At 34.8% G+C, this 18,158-nt stretch overlaps 1 protein-coding gene and 1 long non-coding RNA gene across 9 annotated transcripts in view; one reads left to right on the top strand and one right to left on the bottom strand.

Annotated features, from left to right (window-relative positions):
- SLC9C1 (solute carrier family 9 member C1) overlaps window positions 1-18,158 on the top strand; it is a 156,224-nt gene that overhangs the window by 90,095 nt on the left and 47,971 nt on the right. For all 8 annotated transcript variants that reach the window (XM_055381594.2, XM_055381596.2, XM_055381592.2 and 5 more), the window contains 3 exons: window positions 1,680-1,829; window positions 3,315-3,366; window positions 4,608-4,756. In XM_055381594.2, the coding sequence (XP_055237569.2) occupies window positions 1,680-1,829; window positions 3,315-3,366; window positions 4,608-4,756 (351 nt within the window). The remainder of the gene's footprint in view (window positions 1-1,679; window positions 1,830-3,314; window positions 3,367-4,607; window positions 4,757-18,158) is intronic.
- The window catches only part of LOC129532388 (uncharacterized), a 62,878-nt gene continuing 46,500 nt past the window's right edge, over window positions 1,781-18,158 (bottom strand). Inside the window, exon 3 of the long non-coding RNA XR_008678105.2 lies at window positions 1,781-4,186. This is a non-coding gene — a long non-coding RNA (uncharacterized lncRNA). The remainder of the gene's footprint in view (window positions 4,187-18,158) is intronic.

Below are 18,158 nucleotides of genomic sequence, written 5' to 3'. Positions count from 1 at the left end.
CAAATTAAGTTTCATAACATTTCATATTACAAACATCCCAATTATATTAGGAATTTGTTTAGCATGTGAAAGTATAGAAATACTCATCACAACTTTTCCTTTAAATAGACAGCACATGAGAAATTCTATATTAATGCAAGTGTAAGTTAACCTCCATGTAATGTTTATTTTTATAGATATTTGGGGAATAAAAGATGGAAGTTAACAAAACAACCATGCAAACTATTTATAGGGACAAAGAAAATATCCTACATTTATACAAATCAAGGAAAAAATACATATAGTATTATAGAAATATGGTTTCAAAAATAACCTTTGATTGTCTAATAACATGTTTCTATAACAAATATTATGGGTGGTTATTTTCTGTGTGATTATTTCAATGACATGAAACTCACTCCTTCACAAATAAGTATATATATGAATGCAGATATACTCTCTCTTTCCTATCTTTTTCACTATTCATACACAAACAAGATACATACATATATAAGCACTGTGAGTGATACAGTTAAATAAAACATAGTTTGTATGGAGATAAAACTAATAGAATCTTTACATTTAGATCTTTCTTACACATGTAAGGAATAATTTAAAACATTTTTGCTACTGAGAGGCATAAATCAACTAGGTCAAAGAGTACAGAACCAGTAGTCTGCTTTTTCGGTATTCTAAGGGATCATAAGTAGTGCTAGAGTGCAATTTACCTGAGGAAGGTGAGTCTAGTGTATTCCACTGATGAATTAATTCTGATAGGAAGGTATATAGAGCCTAACAAATAGTTCAGATGAAGAAACTAATAAACCACCTAAGAAAAGTTTGTTGATATATTCAGAAAACTCTGAACTATGGTCTTATGTTAAATCACAGGTCCTTGGAATATGAAGATGAATTAGATATTGTCTCTTCCCCTGGAAAGCTTATTGTAGAAGAAAAATCATGAGTAATCTAGATATTGAAATGTTATATGGTAGGATAAGTGCAAAACAGGAGTATGCACAGAATGAGAAAAGACTTCATTTATTAGGTGATACTTGAGCTGAATCTTGAAAGATGAGTGTAAACCCTTTGGGGATTAGTGGCAGGTAGTTGCAGGGTAGAGTATGGAGGTTGTGGAACATAGATAGAAAAACAAAGGGATCAATGAACTCTGCAGAAGCTAGGGGACTGCACAATGGTAGCTGATAACCTGGAGACTTCAACCCTCAGCAAAGAAACACAGAGAAGTGAAGTTAATTTTGGGGTCTAACAGGCAGTATGGTTGTGGTGGTTTCTCACCTGACCAGACCATCAAGTAGGAGGTGTTATAGGAAATTTAGCATGCAAAAATGGCAGTAATTTAGTCATTTTATGACCTAAGCACAGAAGATTAATTGCATTGTTTTCCAAGAATTGAAACCAGTTGAAAATAGCATCCAATTCTCTATAAGGAAAATAAGTAAAGAATAAAGTCATAAATTTCACATAGGTACCCCCAAATTATTAGTTATAGGGAAATAGCTATAGTCATGAAGTTATAAAGATACCACTAAAAAAATAACAAAGAACCTTGACAGGTTATTGTAGTTACCTTTGAGGGCACTTAATTTCTTATTATTAACTATTTTGATTAAACTAATCAACATATCATAAAATGATATTTGTGCAATTTATATTAATGGAAGTCCTGTTTAATTCAGCTCATAGCACCAAAGTTGCTGCAAATAATAGATAAAAGAATGAGTCATCAGAAGACCTTTTGGTATGGAATACTAAAAGGCTATGTCCAAGGCGAAGCAGACATAATGACCGTAATTGATCAGATTACAAGTTCTAAACAGATTAAACAGGTAAGAAAACCTTAAATCCTAAGAAAAGAGTTCACTCAGCCCTCAGTTGCCCTCATCCATCATTTTTTCTGTTCATATATGCAGATGTCTTTGACTCCTGGTTTTCTAATTAATTTCTTTAAAAACTTAAACTAGGTTACATTTGAATTACTCAAATGCCTCCTTCTGAAATGAACTGTGCCATATTAGCAAGTTACAAGGCTCCTATAAGGCACACTTCTGTCTTTGTGGAGGCTATCACGAAACCCACGTGCAGTGGTTAGCTTTCTCCCAATGCAAGCTCTAAGATCTGTCAGGCTATGGGTGTGTAAAATAGGAAGTACTGGAAGGTGAGAAGTGAAGGCAGGGTGGAGAAAACAGGGCTTCCTCATAATGCCCAAAAGCTTCTTTCATCTCTCTCTATCTTTGTTTTCTACACATTAAACAGTAAAGAAATAAAAACAAGTGATTCAGCAAATAGAAAGAAGTAAAGAAAACAATAATTAAAATAGAGGGAAACCTAGTTTGATTTTGTCATTATGCAGATGAGAAAAAGGAGGCCAAGAGAGGTTAAATGATTGTGCCCAAAGTTCCATAGTGAGTAAGCAGGAAAGATAATTCTAAGGCCTAAATTCTAGATATTATTTTTACTTTCTAGATTGAGACAGATTAAAACTGATATGTGCCCATAAGTTTGTCAGCTATGTGGAATGCAATATTTACTTTTCAAGACGATTTAAAACATCTCAATGCTATATTTTATGTGCCCAAAACTTTGTCATTGAGAAACTGAACATTCAATATGTGGTAGAACACAAAAAGTAGTATCTTCCTCTCTTCACCTCCTGCAACTTTAAAACTATTTTCTTATCTTTTATTACCTTTTCTAACCACTGATATTTAGCACTTGAATTTGGAGACACACAGGAGAAAATATGAAAAGACTTGAGTCCCTAAAATATTGTCTTATTATCCCTAATTTCTACTTTCGTTCACCTTGGCCAAAATTTCTAATCCCTTAAGATTGCAAGCCATCCTGGAATCACAAATCTGGGGGCTCTCATAAAGCCGAATGGGAAAGTACCTACCTATGTTCATAAAACATAGACTAAAATCAGTTTACTAGTTTTATGGCTACAATTTTCTGTTGGGCTAATGTTTGTATCTTAAATTTTAGCTCCCTTTGACAAATTAAGTTTTATAACGTTTCATATTACAAACATCCAAATTATATTAGGAATTAATACCATGCCTGCACTTTTCAGAATCATGACTCACCTTCAGATGTCTCAAAATTGGGCTAGGTTATACCTCTTATCTTCTCTATTACTTTAGCTGAAGCAAAAAGTGCTGCAGCACAAAATTCAATTCGAACCCTTGAAAACCTCTTCATCCTACTTCTCTTAAAACTATTAACTTAGGTTAAAAATCCATCAGTTGCAAATGTAAGGACATTTTATAACAGTCTGTTTTTCCAATGGGGATAACATTTCTTTTGTTCCTTAGATGTTATTAAAGCAAGTGATAAGGAATATGGAACATGCTATAAAAGAGCTAGGTAAGTAGCTCTCATCCTATTTAGCATGACCATCTCTTATCATCACCACTTCAGAAAGGCAATGGTTTTCATAACTCGAGCTAATCTTTGAGGAAAGCTACTCACTAACAATACTGAAGTGAGTAACCTCAACAATCAATGCAATCTTATTTTCTAGTTGAGATGGAAATAGTGTAATATCGCTTCACACTTTCTCTCTCTGCTTCATGCAACAATGAAGGCCTTTTGATTTCTCTTTAGACAAGTTGGCATGCTATGATTATGTATGTCATTATAGTCTTGTAAATTCCATTTTTTTCCAAACCAGAAATACATGTACCTTCCTGAGTGACACAAGAAAAGAAGTTACATTTTTCCTCTACTTGCCACAGAGCTGCCATTTAAGGATTTAGGTCTTAAATGAGTTGAAATTAGAATACAATCTTGCAGAATCCTGTTATATCTGCTGGGAGGCCCAGTGTCAAACATGGCAATAGCCTATTCTCTGAGTCATGCCAAGTCATGCTCCTGGCACAGGACAAATCTTAAGAGTGGCACAGTCACAACCCTACAGTATAATGTTCATGTATAGGAGGAGAAGAAAATTTTATACCATGTGGTGAGCTACAAAAGGACACAGCAAACCTGGAGATGAGGTCATTTGAGAGATCTTCTATGACAGGTAGTTACCAAGCCAGATAAGAGGTTATGGTCAAGGAAAAGCCCAAATGTAGACTCTAAGATGAAATTTTCATGGACTTCAGGAATCCAGATGAAATGGGCAGAAGAGCATAAATGTATGAGTCATCTAGATGCACTGGCAGGTTGAGTGGACGATGACCTAAGACGAGTGAAAGGAAGTAATCAGAAGCCGTATTTAATCACACAATCATCTGTAGTTAAAAATTCTGATTCACACAGAATAAGAAAATGAGTCATGAACTCCAGACATATATCCCTGAGCAGCCTCCTAGTGTCCAGTGCAGGTAGAAAAGTATACCTGTTAATCCTAGAAACGAAGCTACCTATCCTTCTCCATGGACTTGGGCACAAGTATGAGTGCTGCCAAGAAAACATCCAGCAGAACTCTGGCACTACTAGTGAATTATGATTGATCATAGTGGCCCCTTGAGGAAGAGATACATTTCTCTGTGTTGAGGGCGGTATTCCATGGGTTTAGAACAGAAACTTAGCTTATTGTCCACATAAAACATTTAAAACAATGTTCTTATTTAATCTAAAAATATTTTGTTATTTTTTAGGCTACTTAGAGTATGATCACCCAGAAATTGCTGTCACTGTGAAAACAAAGGAAGAAATTAATGTTATGCTCAATATGGCTACAGAAATTCTTAAGGCTTTCAGCTTAAAAGGAATTATTAGTAAAACTGAAGGTGCTGGAATTAATAAGGTAAGGCAAAATATTTTCAAAGCAAGTATATTTACTTGATACATAATCATTCATGACCTTCAAGGCTACATTTGACTTCTAATACAGGCCATTTCTAAGATAGGAAAATCTCACTTAAAATAATTTTCTGAAGACAAACTCCTATGATAGACAGTTTCCTTCCTGCAGCCCAGGTGGTCAGCTTCTCTTTTTATTTTTGCTACAGTAACAGACCACCTGTTTCTCTGCTTTGCTGTCAAACCAAAAGTCTGATGAATCTATTCGTCATCCTAGATTACAGTGGGTATTATTATGTTTGGGGAATTATCTGTGACTCTTAAATAACATTTTTCGTGTAAAACATGATTTATGAGAACACTCAATTGTAGGGCTAGTGTTGACTGTATTTCCTTTTCCTAAGTTACATAAATGGTACTATGACATATAAAGGATAGAAAGAATCCCAATTCATTCTGTAAGTACAAACTTGACACCAAAATTGGAAATAGCATAAGAAAAAAAAAGCATAAACCTGTTATACTTGTAAATACACATACAAAATTTCTTAGCATAATAGTAGTGAACTGAATTGGGTAGCATATTAAACGTGTAATATACTTTGTCTCGGTAGGTTTTCTCTCCCCTAACAGCTATGTAACTCACATATTAAGAGATGAAGAAGAAAAACTATTTGATAAAATTTAACCCTCATTAAGAATGTTAATAAAAATCTTAGAAGACTAATAATAGAAGGAACTTCCCTAACTTGATAAATAGTATCTATTAAAAATTTGTAGCAAACTTTGTGTTAGATAGCAAAACATTAAGAGCATTCTTATTAAAGTTAGGAACAAAAGAAGAACGACAAGTGGCATTCCAAGCATTGAATAACTATGCTGGAGGTCTTATCCAAGTCAAGAAAAAAAAGAAAGAAAATTGAGAGATGAAAATTTTGGAAAGAGGAGAAAAGTGCTATTATTTGTTGACTGATTAAAATCTTAAGGAATTAGCTTAAAAGCAGTAGGATTAATAAAATAATTCAATAGAGTCCAGAAATAAAAGTAATATATAAAATTCTTCTCCAATGGAAAAATTTAGAAAAATATTATTATATTTACAATTACAATTAGAAACTCTAAATTCTTACCTATGAACCTAATATAAAATACATAACACCTATGTGGCAAGAACTAAAAAATTCCAGCTGAATACATGTTTCTGTACAGTAGGTATTAACAATCATTTTCTATAAAGGAAAATATAGTAAATATTTTATATAATGTAGGCCATATGGTTCCTACTAGTAGTACTAAATCCTGCAATTGTAATACCAAAACAACTACAAACAACATGTAAATAAATAGGCAGGGTTGTGTTCCCTACCCCAAAAAAATACTGTTTACAAAAGCAGGTGTTAAGCAGGAGCAGGCCGACAGGCAGTAGTTGCAACCCATGTTGTAGAGAATCAATATCTAAGGCATGAATCATCCATAAAATAATCAGTTAATTTAATAAACCTTAATTAAAATTCACACCATGTCAGGGAGTTAAGGATTTTACTTGTACAATTTATTGCTCAAAAATTAATTTATTAAGAAAACGGTAAGAATTTAGAGGATTCTAGGAAGAAAACAGAGTAGGAAGTTTCAGAAATCTGTCTCTCCTTTTAGACAACAATTGCACTGGCAAAATCTGTCTGATGTAACTATTTTGGAAATCTGAATTCTATGAAGGTTTGCAACTTTCAGGGGAAGGCTTGGATGATAAATTTTGGTTAATTTCTGTCATGTTTATCTCTTAGCACAGTAATAGCTACTCCTCACCCCTCAGCACCATGGCAGGCAGCTATGCATGTGTCCTTGGAGCAACTTACAACTTGCAAGAGCCAGATTGGCAATAAAAGACCCTGTTCTCTAAATATCTTGCATCTGTACTCTGATGACTGATTGATTGCTGTTTCTAATCAGAGAAGGCAAAGAGGTGGAAACCATTGTGATTGTACCTCCTCACATTATTGTAAGCCCTCCCCCTCTGGCTGAAGTGACTTCCAAAGGATTTAAAGGGCCAACACTTTTTTTTAACCTCTTTATTTTTGTCTTATTTCTCTTTTGGGAGCCAGACTTTAGAGACTAAGACATTCAAAAACCACCACTTCACAGGTGAAATTAGAAAGTCACAATGCATGCACAGGGGAAGGCACAGGCTCAGAAAAAAAGTAAAATAAAACCTTGACAATGCCTTAAGCTTAGACCTAAGACTAATCCTCAGCTCAGAGACAGACTACAACCACCAAAAAACAAAAACAAAACAGCAAATTCTGGGGAAAAAGGGAGAGTCTGAGTTCCAGAAAGTTTAATTCAAATTCAGTTTTTTTTTTTAAATCACAAGGCATACACAAAAACTGGCAAGTATTGCCCATTCAAAAGAAAAAAATAAAACAACAGAACTGTCCCTAAAAAAGATGGCAGGTCTACCAGACAAAGACTTTAAAACAGTTGTTTTAAAGATGCTCAAAGAACTCAAGGAAGATGTGAGGAAAGTCAGATAGAAAATACATGAACAAAATGGAAATATCCATAAAGACATAGAAAATCTAAAAAGAAATTCTGGAGCAGAAAAGTAAAAAGTACAATTAAGTACAATAACGAAAATCTAAAAATTTCCTCAGGGGATTCAAAGGCAGATTTGAGTAGGCAGAAAAAAGAATCAGCAAACTTGAGGATAGGTCACTGGAAATTACATGTCTGAGGAACAGAAAGATAAAAAGAATTTTTAAAAGTTAACAGAGCCTAAGGGGCCTGTGGGACACGTGAAGCAGACCAATATATATTGTGGGAGTCCAAGAGAGAGAAGGAAAAAAGACAATATTTGAGAAAATAATGGCCAAAAACTTTTGAAATTTAATGAAAGACATGAATGTAAACATCCAAGAATCTCAACAAACTCCAAGTAGGATGAACACAAACAGAACCACATCTAGACACATTATAATCAAACTGTTAAAAGACAAAGAGAAGTTTTAAGACAACAAGAGAGAAGCAATCCATCACACACAAGGATCCTCAATAAGATTAATAGCAGATTTCTTACCAGAAAACTTGGAGGCCAGAAGCCAGTGAGCTGATATATTCGAAGTGGAAAAAAAAAAAAAGTGTCAGCCAAGAATCTTACATTCAGAAAAATTGTACCTCAAATGTAAAGGAAAAATTGAGACATTTCCAGATAAACAAAAGTTTAGGGAGTTTGTTACCTCTAGATCTGCCCTAAAATAAATGCAAAAGGAAGTCCTGCTGGTTAAATGGAAGGACACTAGACAGTAACTCAGAACCTTATAAAGAAATAAGACTCAGTAAAGGTAAATACATAGGGAATTATAAAAGCTAGTATTATTGTAATCATGATGTGTAACTCCACTTTTTTGTTTTCTAAATGATTTATGAGAATAATATTTCTACTAAAAACAGTTACTAGTATAAAACTAATATTATTTTAACTTTGGATTGCATTAAAAATATTCCATGTTTTTGGACACACAATGTATAAAGATGTAATACTGTGATATCAACAGCTGGAAGGAGATGGGGATGGAACTGTTGTTAAAGGAGTAGAGTTTTTGAATGTTATGGAAGTTAAGTTTGTATAAATTCAAATTATAGTGTTATAACTCTGGGAGTTCATCTATAATGCCCATGGTAAACACATAAAAAAAGTAGCTAAAATATATACACAGAAATAAATAAGAAAATAACTTAAATGTTTCACTATTTTAAAAAATCAACTTAACACAAAAGAAAATAATATAGGACAACAAAGCTACAGATATTTAGAAAAGCTATACAAAAAAAATACAGCAAAATGACAGAAGTAAGTTCCTTCTTATCAGCAATTACTTTAAATGTAAAGGGATTAAACTCTTTAATCAAAGACAGAGATTGGCAGAACAGATCAAAAAACATGATCCAACTACGTGCTTTTTCTTTGAGAAATTGGATCTCTACATGCACAAGAATAAAGTTGGACCCTTAACTAACATCATATACAAAAAATACCTCAAAATAGACCCATGACCTTTATGTTAGACCTAAAACTATAAAACTCTTAGAAGAAAACATGGTTAAAACTTCAAAATATTGGATTTGACAATGATTACTTGGAAATGATGCTTAAGGCACGTGCAGCAAAAGAAAATATAGACAAAGTGCACTTCAGGAAAATTTGGAAATTTTGTGTGTGCATCAAAAACCATTATTACAGAGTAAAACGACCCAAAGAATGAGAGGAAATATTTGCAAACCATGTGTCTTATACAAATTAATACCCATAATATATAGAGAACTCATAAAACTAAACAACCTGATTCAAAATGGGCAAAACATTTGAATAGAAATTTCTCCAAAGAAGACACTCAAGTGGCCAATAACAACATGAAAATATAATGTGTTTGACATCATTCATCATTATGGAAATGCAAATCAAAACTACAGTGAGATACCACCACACATCCATTAGGATAGCTACCACCAAAAAAAAAAGAAAATATCATTGTTTCGGTGAGGGTGTGGAGAAATTGGAACCCTTGTACACTGTTGTTGGAAAAGTGAAATGATATAACCTCTGTGGGAAACAGTATGGCACTTTCTCAAAAAAGTTAAAATTAGAATTACCATATGATCCAGTAATTCCTTTTCTGGGTATATAGTCAAAAGAATTGAAAGTGGAGTCTCAAGGAGTTATTTGTACACCTACATTCATAGCAACATTATTCACAATAACTAAAATGTAGAAGCCAATTAATTTACAGTGACATAGGCAAGATGGCACACTAGAGGTGCCTGGTACTCATTTCCTTCACCCTTGAAAAGAAAGGACCAAGGCAACAAATTAAAAAAATAAGATTTGGCTGGAATGTTGAGGGGAGAAAACTAAACCACAGGCAGGGAGTAAAGAAGTACCTGTGGTGATTGGAAAGCCCAGGAAGTCACATGGAGTCACCCTGCTTCTGCAGCCCCATCTCCCCCACGCATATTGGCCTGGAGTCAGAAATAACTTCCCATTTCATGGAAAAGATAGGCAGAAGATTCCCACCGGCCCCCAATGCCACCACAAGCACCTGCAGTCCTCCCTACAGAAGTATCGCACAATCTTTCCAAACCTCAACATTATTTGGGGAGCTGCTGGGAATTCATGAAGCTGCATTACTCCAGATTAGGATCATAAGGTGTGCACGCCCCACTCCCTACCCATCTACTGTGAGCCAAGCTGCTGCACCATGGCACCATCTTGACACCAGAGCCATTTGTGGAGTGTACCCTGCTCATGGGACCAGTTGCTATTGCACCCCTCCAGCCCTGGAACTGTCTCTTCATTCCACCAAGCCCACATGAATGACTGAATGCCACAAACCCAGTTGTGTGAAACTGGGGCCTAGGATCAGCTGTGGCTCTGGTCCCACATAGCAGGAAAACCAACCCCCACCACCCACAATTCCAGCCAGAGAAACAGTCTTGCAGCCCCATTCAGGACAAAACCTCTGTTGAAATGGCCTAACCACTGTGTCTCTCCTGCAACCAGGAGAGGCCCACAAGCCAGCAAGTAGATAACACACCCCCAGGCTAGCAGAGCAGCTACAAGTGTCCCCACCCAAGACCTGAAAAACAGCCCTGTCCCCACCATTAACCATATGGACATACCCCTGGCCTGCCCAATGACCCCATGCCATCCCCATACCCAGAGCCTGAGACACAACCCCATGGGCTACCCCCAGCAGACATATTCCTAAGCCAGCAAAGCAGCCTTGTGCCTGTATCCTGTGACCAAGAAAGAGCCCCAAGTTACCCTTCTCAACACAGACATGCCTCTGGCCTGCTGAATGCCCTGCACCTGAACTAAGGGCCTGAGAAACAGCCCCACAAGCCTCTGCTGAAAGATATGCCCCCAATGTAGCTAAGCAGTCTTGTGCCCACATGCCAGACCAGAAAAAAAAGCCCATCCAATCCTAGGCAGACCTGCCTCCAAGCCAGCTAAATAGTCGCATGCCCATGCCCCTGGCCAGAGTAACAGACCCATGGCTCCAACCCTAGTGATCCAGACCCCAGGTTAGCTGACATGTCATGTGCATGCATGTGCCCCCAACTTGAGAGGCAGTCCGGCAAGTCTATGCCTGGCAAAGCCATGGCATTACCACCACATGCTCTCATAGCTTAGGCCACTGAAACACTTGCAAAATTCACGAGTATGGATTCCAGTTGGAACAAACTACATGGAGACTACACTACTGCATCCACCTAGATCCAAAGCCAATGCATTCTACCCAACCGACACCCCAAGACCTACTCATGCCAATAAGTCTTTCCCTATGAAACCTACTTCATAAAATTCAAAGAGGCAATTGTTCCACCAGATGCATAGAAATTAGTGTAGTGACACATCAAACATGAAAAAGCAAGGAAATATGATACTTCCAGGGGAACACAATAACTCTCTACTAACAGATACACAAAATACCAGAAAAAAATTTTAAAATAGTCATGTTAAGAAAACAGTAGGATACAAGAGAATACAGATGGACAGTACACCAAATCAGAAAAACAATTCATGATTCAAGTGAGAAGTTTAACAAAGAACCAGACAGAAATTCTAGAGCTGAGGAATTCAATGAATGAAATAAAAAACACAATTGAGAGCTTCAATAAAGACTAAACCAAGCAGAAAAAATAATTTCTGCACTTGAAGACAAGTCTTCTGAAATAACTCAAGCAGACCAAAAAGAAAGAAAAAAACAAAAACAAAAAAAGAATAGAAACAATAAAAGGCAGACACCACCCAAGTGTCCATTAATAGATGAATGAATGAGCAAAATGTGGTATATACATACAATGGAATTTTATTTAACCTTAAAAAGATAAATCCTGATATATACTACAATATAGATGAATCTTGATGACTTGTGCTAATTGAAATAAGCCAGTCACAAAAATCAAATACTATGTGATTGCATTTATATAAGGTATTTAGAGAATCAAAAGATAGAGAAATGATGGCATTGTAGTTGCCAGGGGCTGGGGAAGTTGAAATGGGGAATTATTGTTTAATGGGTATAGAGTTTCAGTTGTGCAAGATGAAAAGAATTCTGGAGATGGATGGTAGTGATGGTTAAGCAACAGTATGAATGTACTTAATACCAGTGAAAATGAAGGGAGCCTTAGCCATTTAAAATAGTTAAAAGAATAAATTTTTATGTTACGTGTATTTTACCACAGTAAAAAAAAAAATGGAAAAAAACAGTGAGAGGGATGTTTGCTCTACTAAATATTAAGACATGCTATAAATCCATAATAATCAAATAGTGAAGAATTAGAATAGAATAAAAAAATTCAAGGAAATAGACTTGAGTCCAATAGCAAACAAAAATACACATGGTAGTCTAATATATAATATTAAGGGACATTGCATATTAGGAAGAAATGATAGATTATTCAATAAATAATTCTGAGATAGTTGAAATTCATATGAAAAAATATAACATTAGATCCATACCTCACACCATATAGAAAGAAAAACTTCCAGATGCAATGATGAGTTAACATTGCCAAACTCCTCCAAAAAAGCAAAGAAGGAATACTTCCAAGCCCATTTTATGAGGCTATCATTATTCTGATATCAAAGCCAGGTAAGGACAAGAAAATTATAGACCAATATTTCTGATGAACATACCTGCAAATATTCTCAACAAAATATTAACAAACTGAATTCAAAAACACATTGAAAGAATCATTCACCACAATTGGTAAAGTGGGATTTATTTCTGAGATGCAAGGACTGTTTGACATACACAAATCAATAAATGTGATACACCACATTAACAAAATTAAGAATAAAATAATATGGTTTTCCCAATTGATATAGAAAAGGCAAAAGGCATTTGACAAAATTAAGCACCCTATCATAATAAAAACTCTCAATAGATTAGGCATAGAGAGAATGTATCTCAACGCAATAAAGGCCAAATATGATAAACCCATTGCTCACATCATCCTCAATGAGGAAAAGTTGAAAAATCAAAGAGAAGAAAAGAAACATCCTCTCTCCCCACTTATTTTCAACACAGTACTGGAAGTCCTGACCACAGCAGTTAGGCATGAGAGGAAATAAAAAGCATCCTCATAGGAAAGAAAGAAGTGAGACTGTCTCCATTTTCTGATGACATGATCTGATATAGAGAAAACCATCAAAAACTTGTTAGAATTGATAATTGAATTTAGTAAAGTTGTAGGATACAAAGTCAACTATACAAATGTTATAATGAAATACAGAATATATCTATATTCTTGATGTGAGGAAAGCTTTTCTAAACCACTTACAAAGCCATATATATATATGTGTGTGTGTGTGTGTGTGTGTGTATGTGTGTGTGTTTAAAAAAAGTAAAAATTACTGCATAAAATTTAAAACTTTATATATTGAAATATATTAAAATGAGATTAAAAGCAAACATGGAAAATAACATTTGTAACATGTATTACACACAAAGTACTGATAGCAATAATTCCTAAAAAGTTTATAGAAATCAATTTAAAAAGGGCAAAAAATCCTGGAGAAAGTGAAAAAAGGGTATTAAAAAGTATTTCACAGATATATAAACAAAATTTACAATGAATGTTTGAAAAGATATTTGACATCCCTAATAATCAAAGAATAGAAGTATTTTCTTTAGTAAATAGAAACTAGAGAAATGAAACTAAAGATACAATTTTTTTGCCAATTAAATCAGCAATGATGGGCAAAAACTGTTATTGTTCAATGCTAATTAGGTTATGAGAAAATAGACTTAAATATGGTAGACTAAAATGTAAGTCAGCACAGCCATTCTGGAGGGCAATTTAGAAAATTCAACGGCCATTCATGCTAAAAACTCTCAATAAACTAGGTATTGATGGAATGTATCTCAAAATAATAAGAGCTATTTATGACAGACCCACAGCCAGTTATCATACTGAAGGGGCAAAAAATGGAAGCATTCCCTTTGAAAACTGCCACAAGACAGGGATGCCCTCTCTCACCACTCCTATTCAACATAGTGTTAGAAGTTCTGGCCAGGGCAATCAGTCAAGAGAAAGACATAAAGGGTATTCCATTAGGAAAAGAGGAAGTCAAATTTTCCCTGTTTGCAGATGACATGATTGTATATCTAGAAAACCCCATTGTCTCAGCCCAAAATCTCCTTAAGCTGATAAGCAGCTTCAGCAAAGTCTCGGGATACAAAACCAATGTGCAAAAATCACAAGCATTCCTATACACCAATAACAGACAAACAGAGAGCCAAATCGTGGGAGAACTCCCATTCACAATTGCTACAATGAGAATAAAATACCTAGGAATCCAACTTACAAGGGATGTGAAGGACCTCTTCAAGGAGAACTACAAACCACTGCTCAACAAAATAAAAGAGGACACAAACAAATGGAAAAACATTCCATGCTCATGGATAGAAAGAATCAATATCGTGAAAATGGCCATACTGCCCAAGGTAATTAATAGATTCAATACCATCCCCATCAAGCTACCAATGACTTTCTTCACAGAATTGGAAAAAAATTACTTTAAAGTCCATATGGAACCAAAAAAGAGCCTGCATTGCTAAGACAATCCTAAGCCAAAAGAACAAAGCTGGAGGCATCATGCTACCTGACTTCAAACCATACTACAAGGCTACAGTAACCAAAACAGCATGGTACTGGTACCAAAACAGAGAGATACACCAATGGAACAGAACAACAGAGGCCTCAGAAATAACACTACACATCTACAACCATCTGATCTTTGACAAACCTGAGAAAAACAAGCAATGGGGAAAGGATTCCCTATTTAATAAATGGTGCTGGGAAAACTGGCTGGCCATATGTAGAAAGCTGAAACTGGATCCCTTCCTTACATCTTATACAAAAATTAATTCAAGATGGATTAAAGACTTAAATGTTAGACCTAAAACCATAAAAACTCTAGAAGAAAACCTAGGCAATACCATTAAGGACATAGGCATGGGCAAGGACTTCATGACTAAAACACCAAAAGCAATGGCAACAAAAGCCAAAATTGACAAATGGAATCTAATTAAACTAAAGAGCTTCTGCACAGCAAAAGAAACTACCATCAGAGTGAACAGGCAACTTACAGAATGGGAGAAAATTTTTGCAATCTACCCATCTGACAAAGGGCTAATATCCAGAATCTACAAAGAACTCAAACAAATTTACAAGAAAAAAACAAATAACCCCATCAAAAAGTGGGCAAAGGATATGAACAGACACTTCTCAAAAGAAGACATTTATGCAGCCAACAGATACATGAAAAAATGCTCATCATCACTAGTCATCAGAGAAATGAAAATCAAAACCACAATGAGATACCATCTCACACCAGTTAGAATGGCGATCATTAAAAAGTCAGGAAACAACAGGTGCTGGAGAGGATGTGGAGAAATAGCAACACTTTTACACTGTTGGTGGGAGTGTAAACTAGTTCAACCATTGTGGAAGACAGTGATGATTCCTCAAGGATCTAGAACAAGAAATATCATTTGACCCAGCAATCCCATTACTGGGTATATACCCAAAGGATTATAAATCATGCTGCTATAAAGACACATGCACATGTATGTTCATTGCAACACTATTCACAATAGCAAAGACTTGGAACCAACCCAAATGTCCATCAATTATAGACTGGATTAAGAAAATGTGGCACATATACACCATGGAATACTATGCAGCCATAAAAAAGGATGAGTTCATGTCCTTTGCAGGGACATGGATGAAGCTGGAAACCATCATTCTCAGCAAACTATTGCAAGGATAGAAAACCAAACACTGCATGTTCTCACTCATAGGTGGGAATTGAACAATGAGAACACTTGGACACAGGGTGAGGAACATCACCCACCAGGGCCTGTCATGGGGTGAGGGGAAGGGGGAGGGATAGCATTAGGAGAAATACCTAACGTAAATGACGAGTTAATGGGTGCAGCAAACCAACACGGCACAAGTATACCTATGTAACAAACCTGCACGTTGTGCACATGTACCCTAGAACTTAAAATATAATAATAATAAAAAAATCAAAACTTTAAAAATGCATACCTTTAAACCAGCAATTACACCTGTAGGAATCTACAGTTATTCTAGAATAAGCAAAGATATGTGTTCAAACATATATTATAAACAGCCTATATGTCCATCAAGTTGGAGATGGTTATATAAATTGTAGTATGGCCATGCAAGTGTGGTATAGCCGTGCAAGTGCAACATATATGTAAATAAACATATGTAAATAGATGTGGAAACATATATGGAAACATATAAATAACATTATATGTAAATAAACAAGAATTTTAAATATCTATGTATACTGATATAAAAAATTCACCAAGATACACTATTAGTAGGAAAAAGGTAACCTGTAAAATTATAAGATTTTGTATATATAAGATGGTCATTTTAGATTTTTAAAAATTTCTGTAGATACACCTATCTATGTAATATATTAAAAATAATCTAGACAAATATATGCAAAACTTTTCATATTGCCCCATGTGGAAGAAGAAATGAGAAGGAAAGAAGGAAAATGAAGGAAGCCTTAGCTATTTATTTTATTTGTATTTTCATCATGCTTGAAACTTTTACTTGGAAGTGTTCTTATATATCACTTATATAATTAGTAAACTAATTTTTTAAAAAATTTTGACTGGTTTCTCAAGTCCCCCAGTTGCCACAATTTTTTTTGAAAGTAATCAAAATAGAATCCTGAAGACACAGTCTCGCTTGATCTTCTATTGGTTACATCATTAACACACAAAGCCTCTGTGCCTTGTACAAATTGAAACCAACTCACCACATTCAATGAAGGTTATTTTTAGTTTAATGCTTATTATACAGTTTAATGGTCCAGTCTGTAATTTCATTTGACCATGGTGAGAAGACCTGTGAAAAGCAGTATCTCCAATGAAGAAGAAACATAAACACTAGATGAAAACCTGCAAAAGCTCATGGTAAAATAACAGAAGGGAGAATAATGAAAGATTAAAATAAATCTTTACTCACTTGATTCTCACAGCAATCTATCATGTGGATACTATTGTTGTCCCTATTTTATGAGAGAAAAAACTGAAGCACAGAGAGATTAAATAACTTGCACCAAGGTCAGATAGCTAGTAAGTCTGGAGATGTTAATTTAATCCAGGCATTCTGATCCCAGAACTCAGGCTCTTAAACATAACACTATAAAAAGCCCAAAATAGAAAGAGATGTGTGTAAAAAACCTTTTGAACTTAGAAAGCAGGGTCAATATACCTGATCATAAAGAAAGTTTATCTTGCAGAAAACAGAAATAATGAACAGAAGCAATGCCATTTAGAATGCCTTATATAACAATGCTAGGTTAAAGTTAGCATTTTTTCTGTATGAATAATCAATTGATCCAGCATAATTTATGAAAAAGACCATCCTACTCCATTGCACTGTGCTGGAGCCTTTGTCACTATTTAAGCGACTGTGTAGGTGTGGATAAGTTTCTGGACTCTTTTTCTGTTCCATTGTTTTATTTAACCATCATTAAACCAAATCATATTGTCTTGATTACTGAAACTTGTTAAGTTTTCATACATGATTGTGTGTGTCTTCCAGCTTTGTTGTTTTCTTCAAGACTATTTTGACTAGTTTTAACATTTTGTATTTTCAAATAAATTTTAAAGGCAGCTTGGAAATTTCTACTAAGTTGGCCTACTGAAATTTCCATTGAGATTCCATTAATCTTGTATATCAATCTAGGGAGAATTGATAACTTTGTGATATTGACTTGATCTACTCACATGATATATCTTCACTTAATTAGGTTTTAATTTTGTTTTAATTGTTTTTGTTTTTTTTTCTGTGTAGAGTTCTTATACTATTAAATTAATAAATCTGAACCTTTATCTTATACCATACACAAAAAATCAATTCCAGATAAACTATAGACATAACTGTTAAAGGTAAAACAATAAACTTCTAGAAGGTGACATAAGAGAATTTTCATGATATTGGCATAGGCAAAGATTTCTTCAATAGGATACCAAATTGGATTTTAATAACATTAAAATTAAGAATTTTTCTTCATTAAAAAATTAAGAGAACTAAAAGTCCACAAAAAGGTAGAGGATAATTGCAAGACAAATATTTCCAATGAAGAACTCATATCCAGAATATACAAATCAGTAAGAACAAGACAGAAAGTTCATTTTTTAATGGGCAAAAGATTTGAAAGTGCACTGTGCAGCGGAAGATATTTAAATCGCTAATACACATAAGAAAAGGTGCTAAATATCATTGTCGTAAGCTTGATGCAAATTAAAACCCAAATGAAATACCAATACACAACCACCAGCATACCA

Source organism: Gorilla gorilla, chromosome 2, assembly GCF_029281585.2.
Source record: "Gorilla gorilla gorilla isolate KB3781 chromosome 2, NHGRI_mGorGor1-v2.1_pri, whole genome shotgun sequence".
In the NCBI taxonomy this organism is placed as follows: domain Eukaryota; kingdom Metazoa; phylum Chordata; class Mammalia; order Primates; family Hominidae; genus Gorilla; species Gorilla gorilla.
This window is presented reverse-complemented; position numbering and strand designations above follow the sequence as displayed.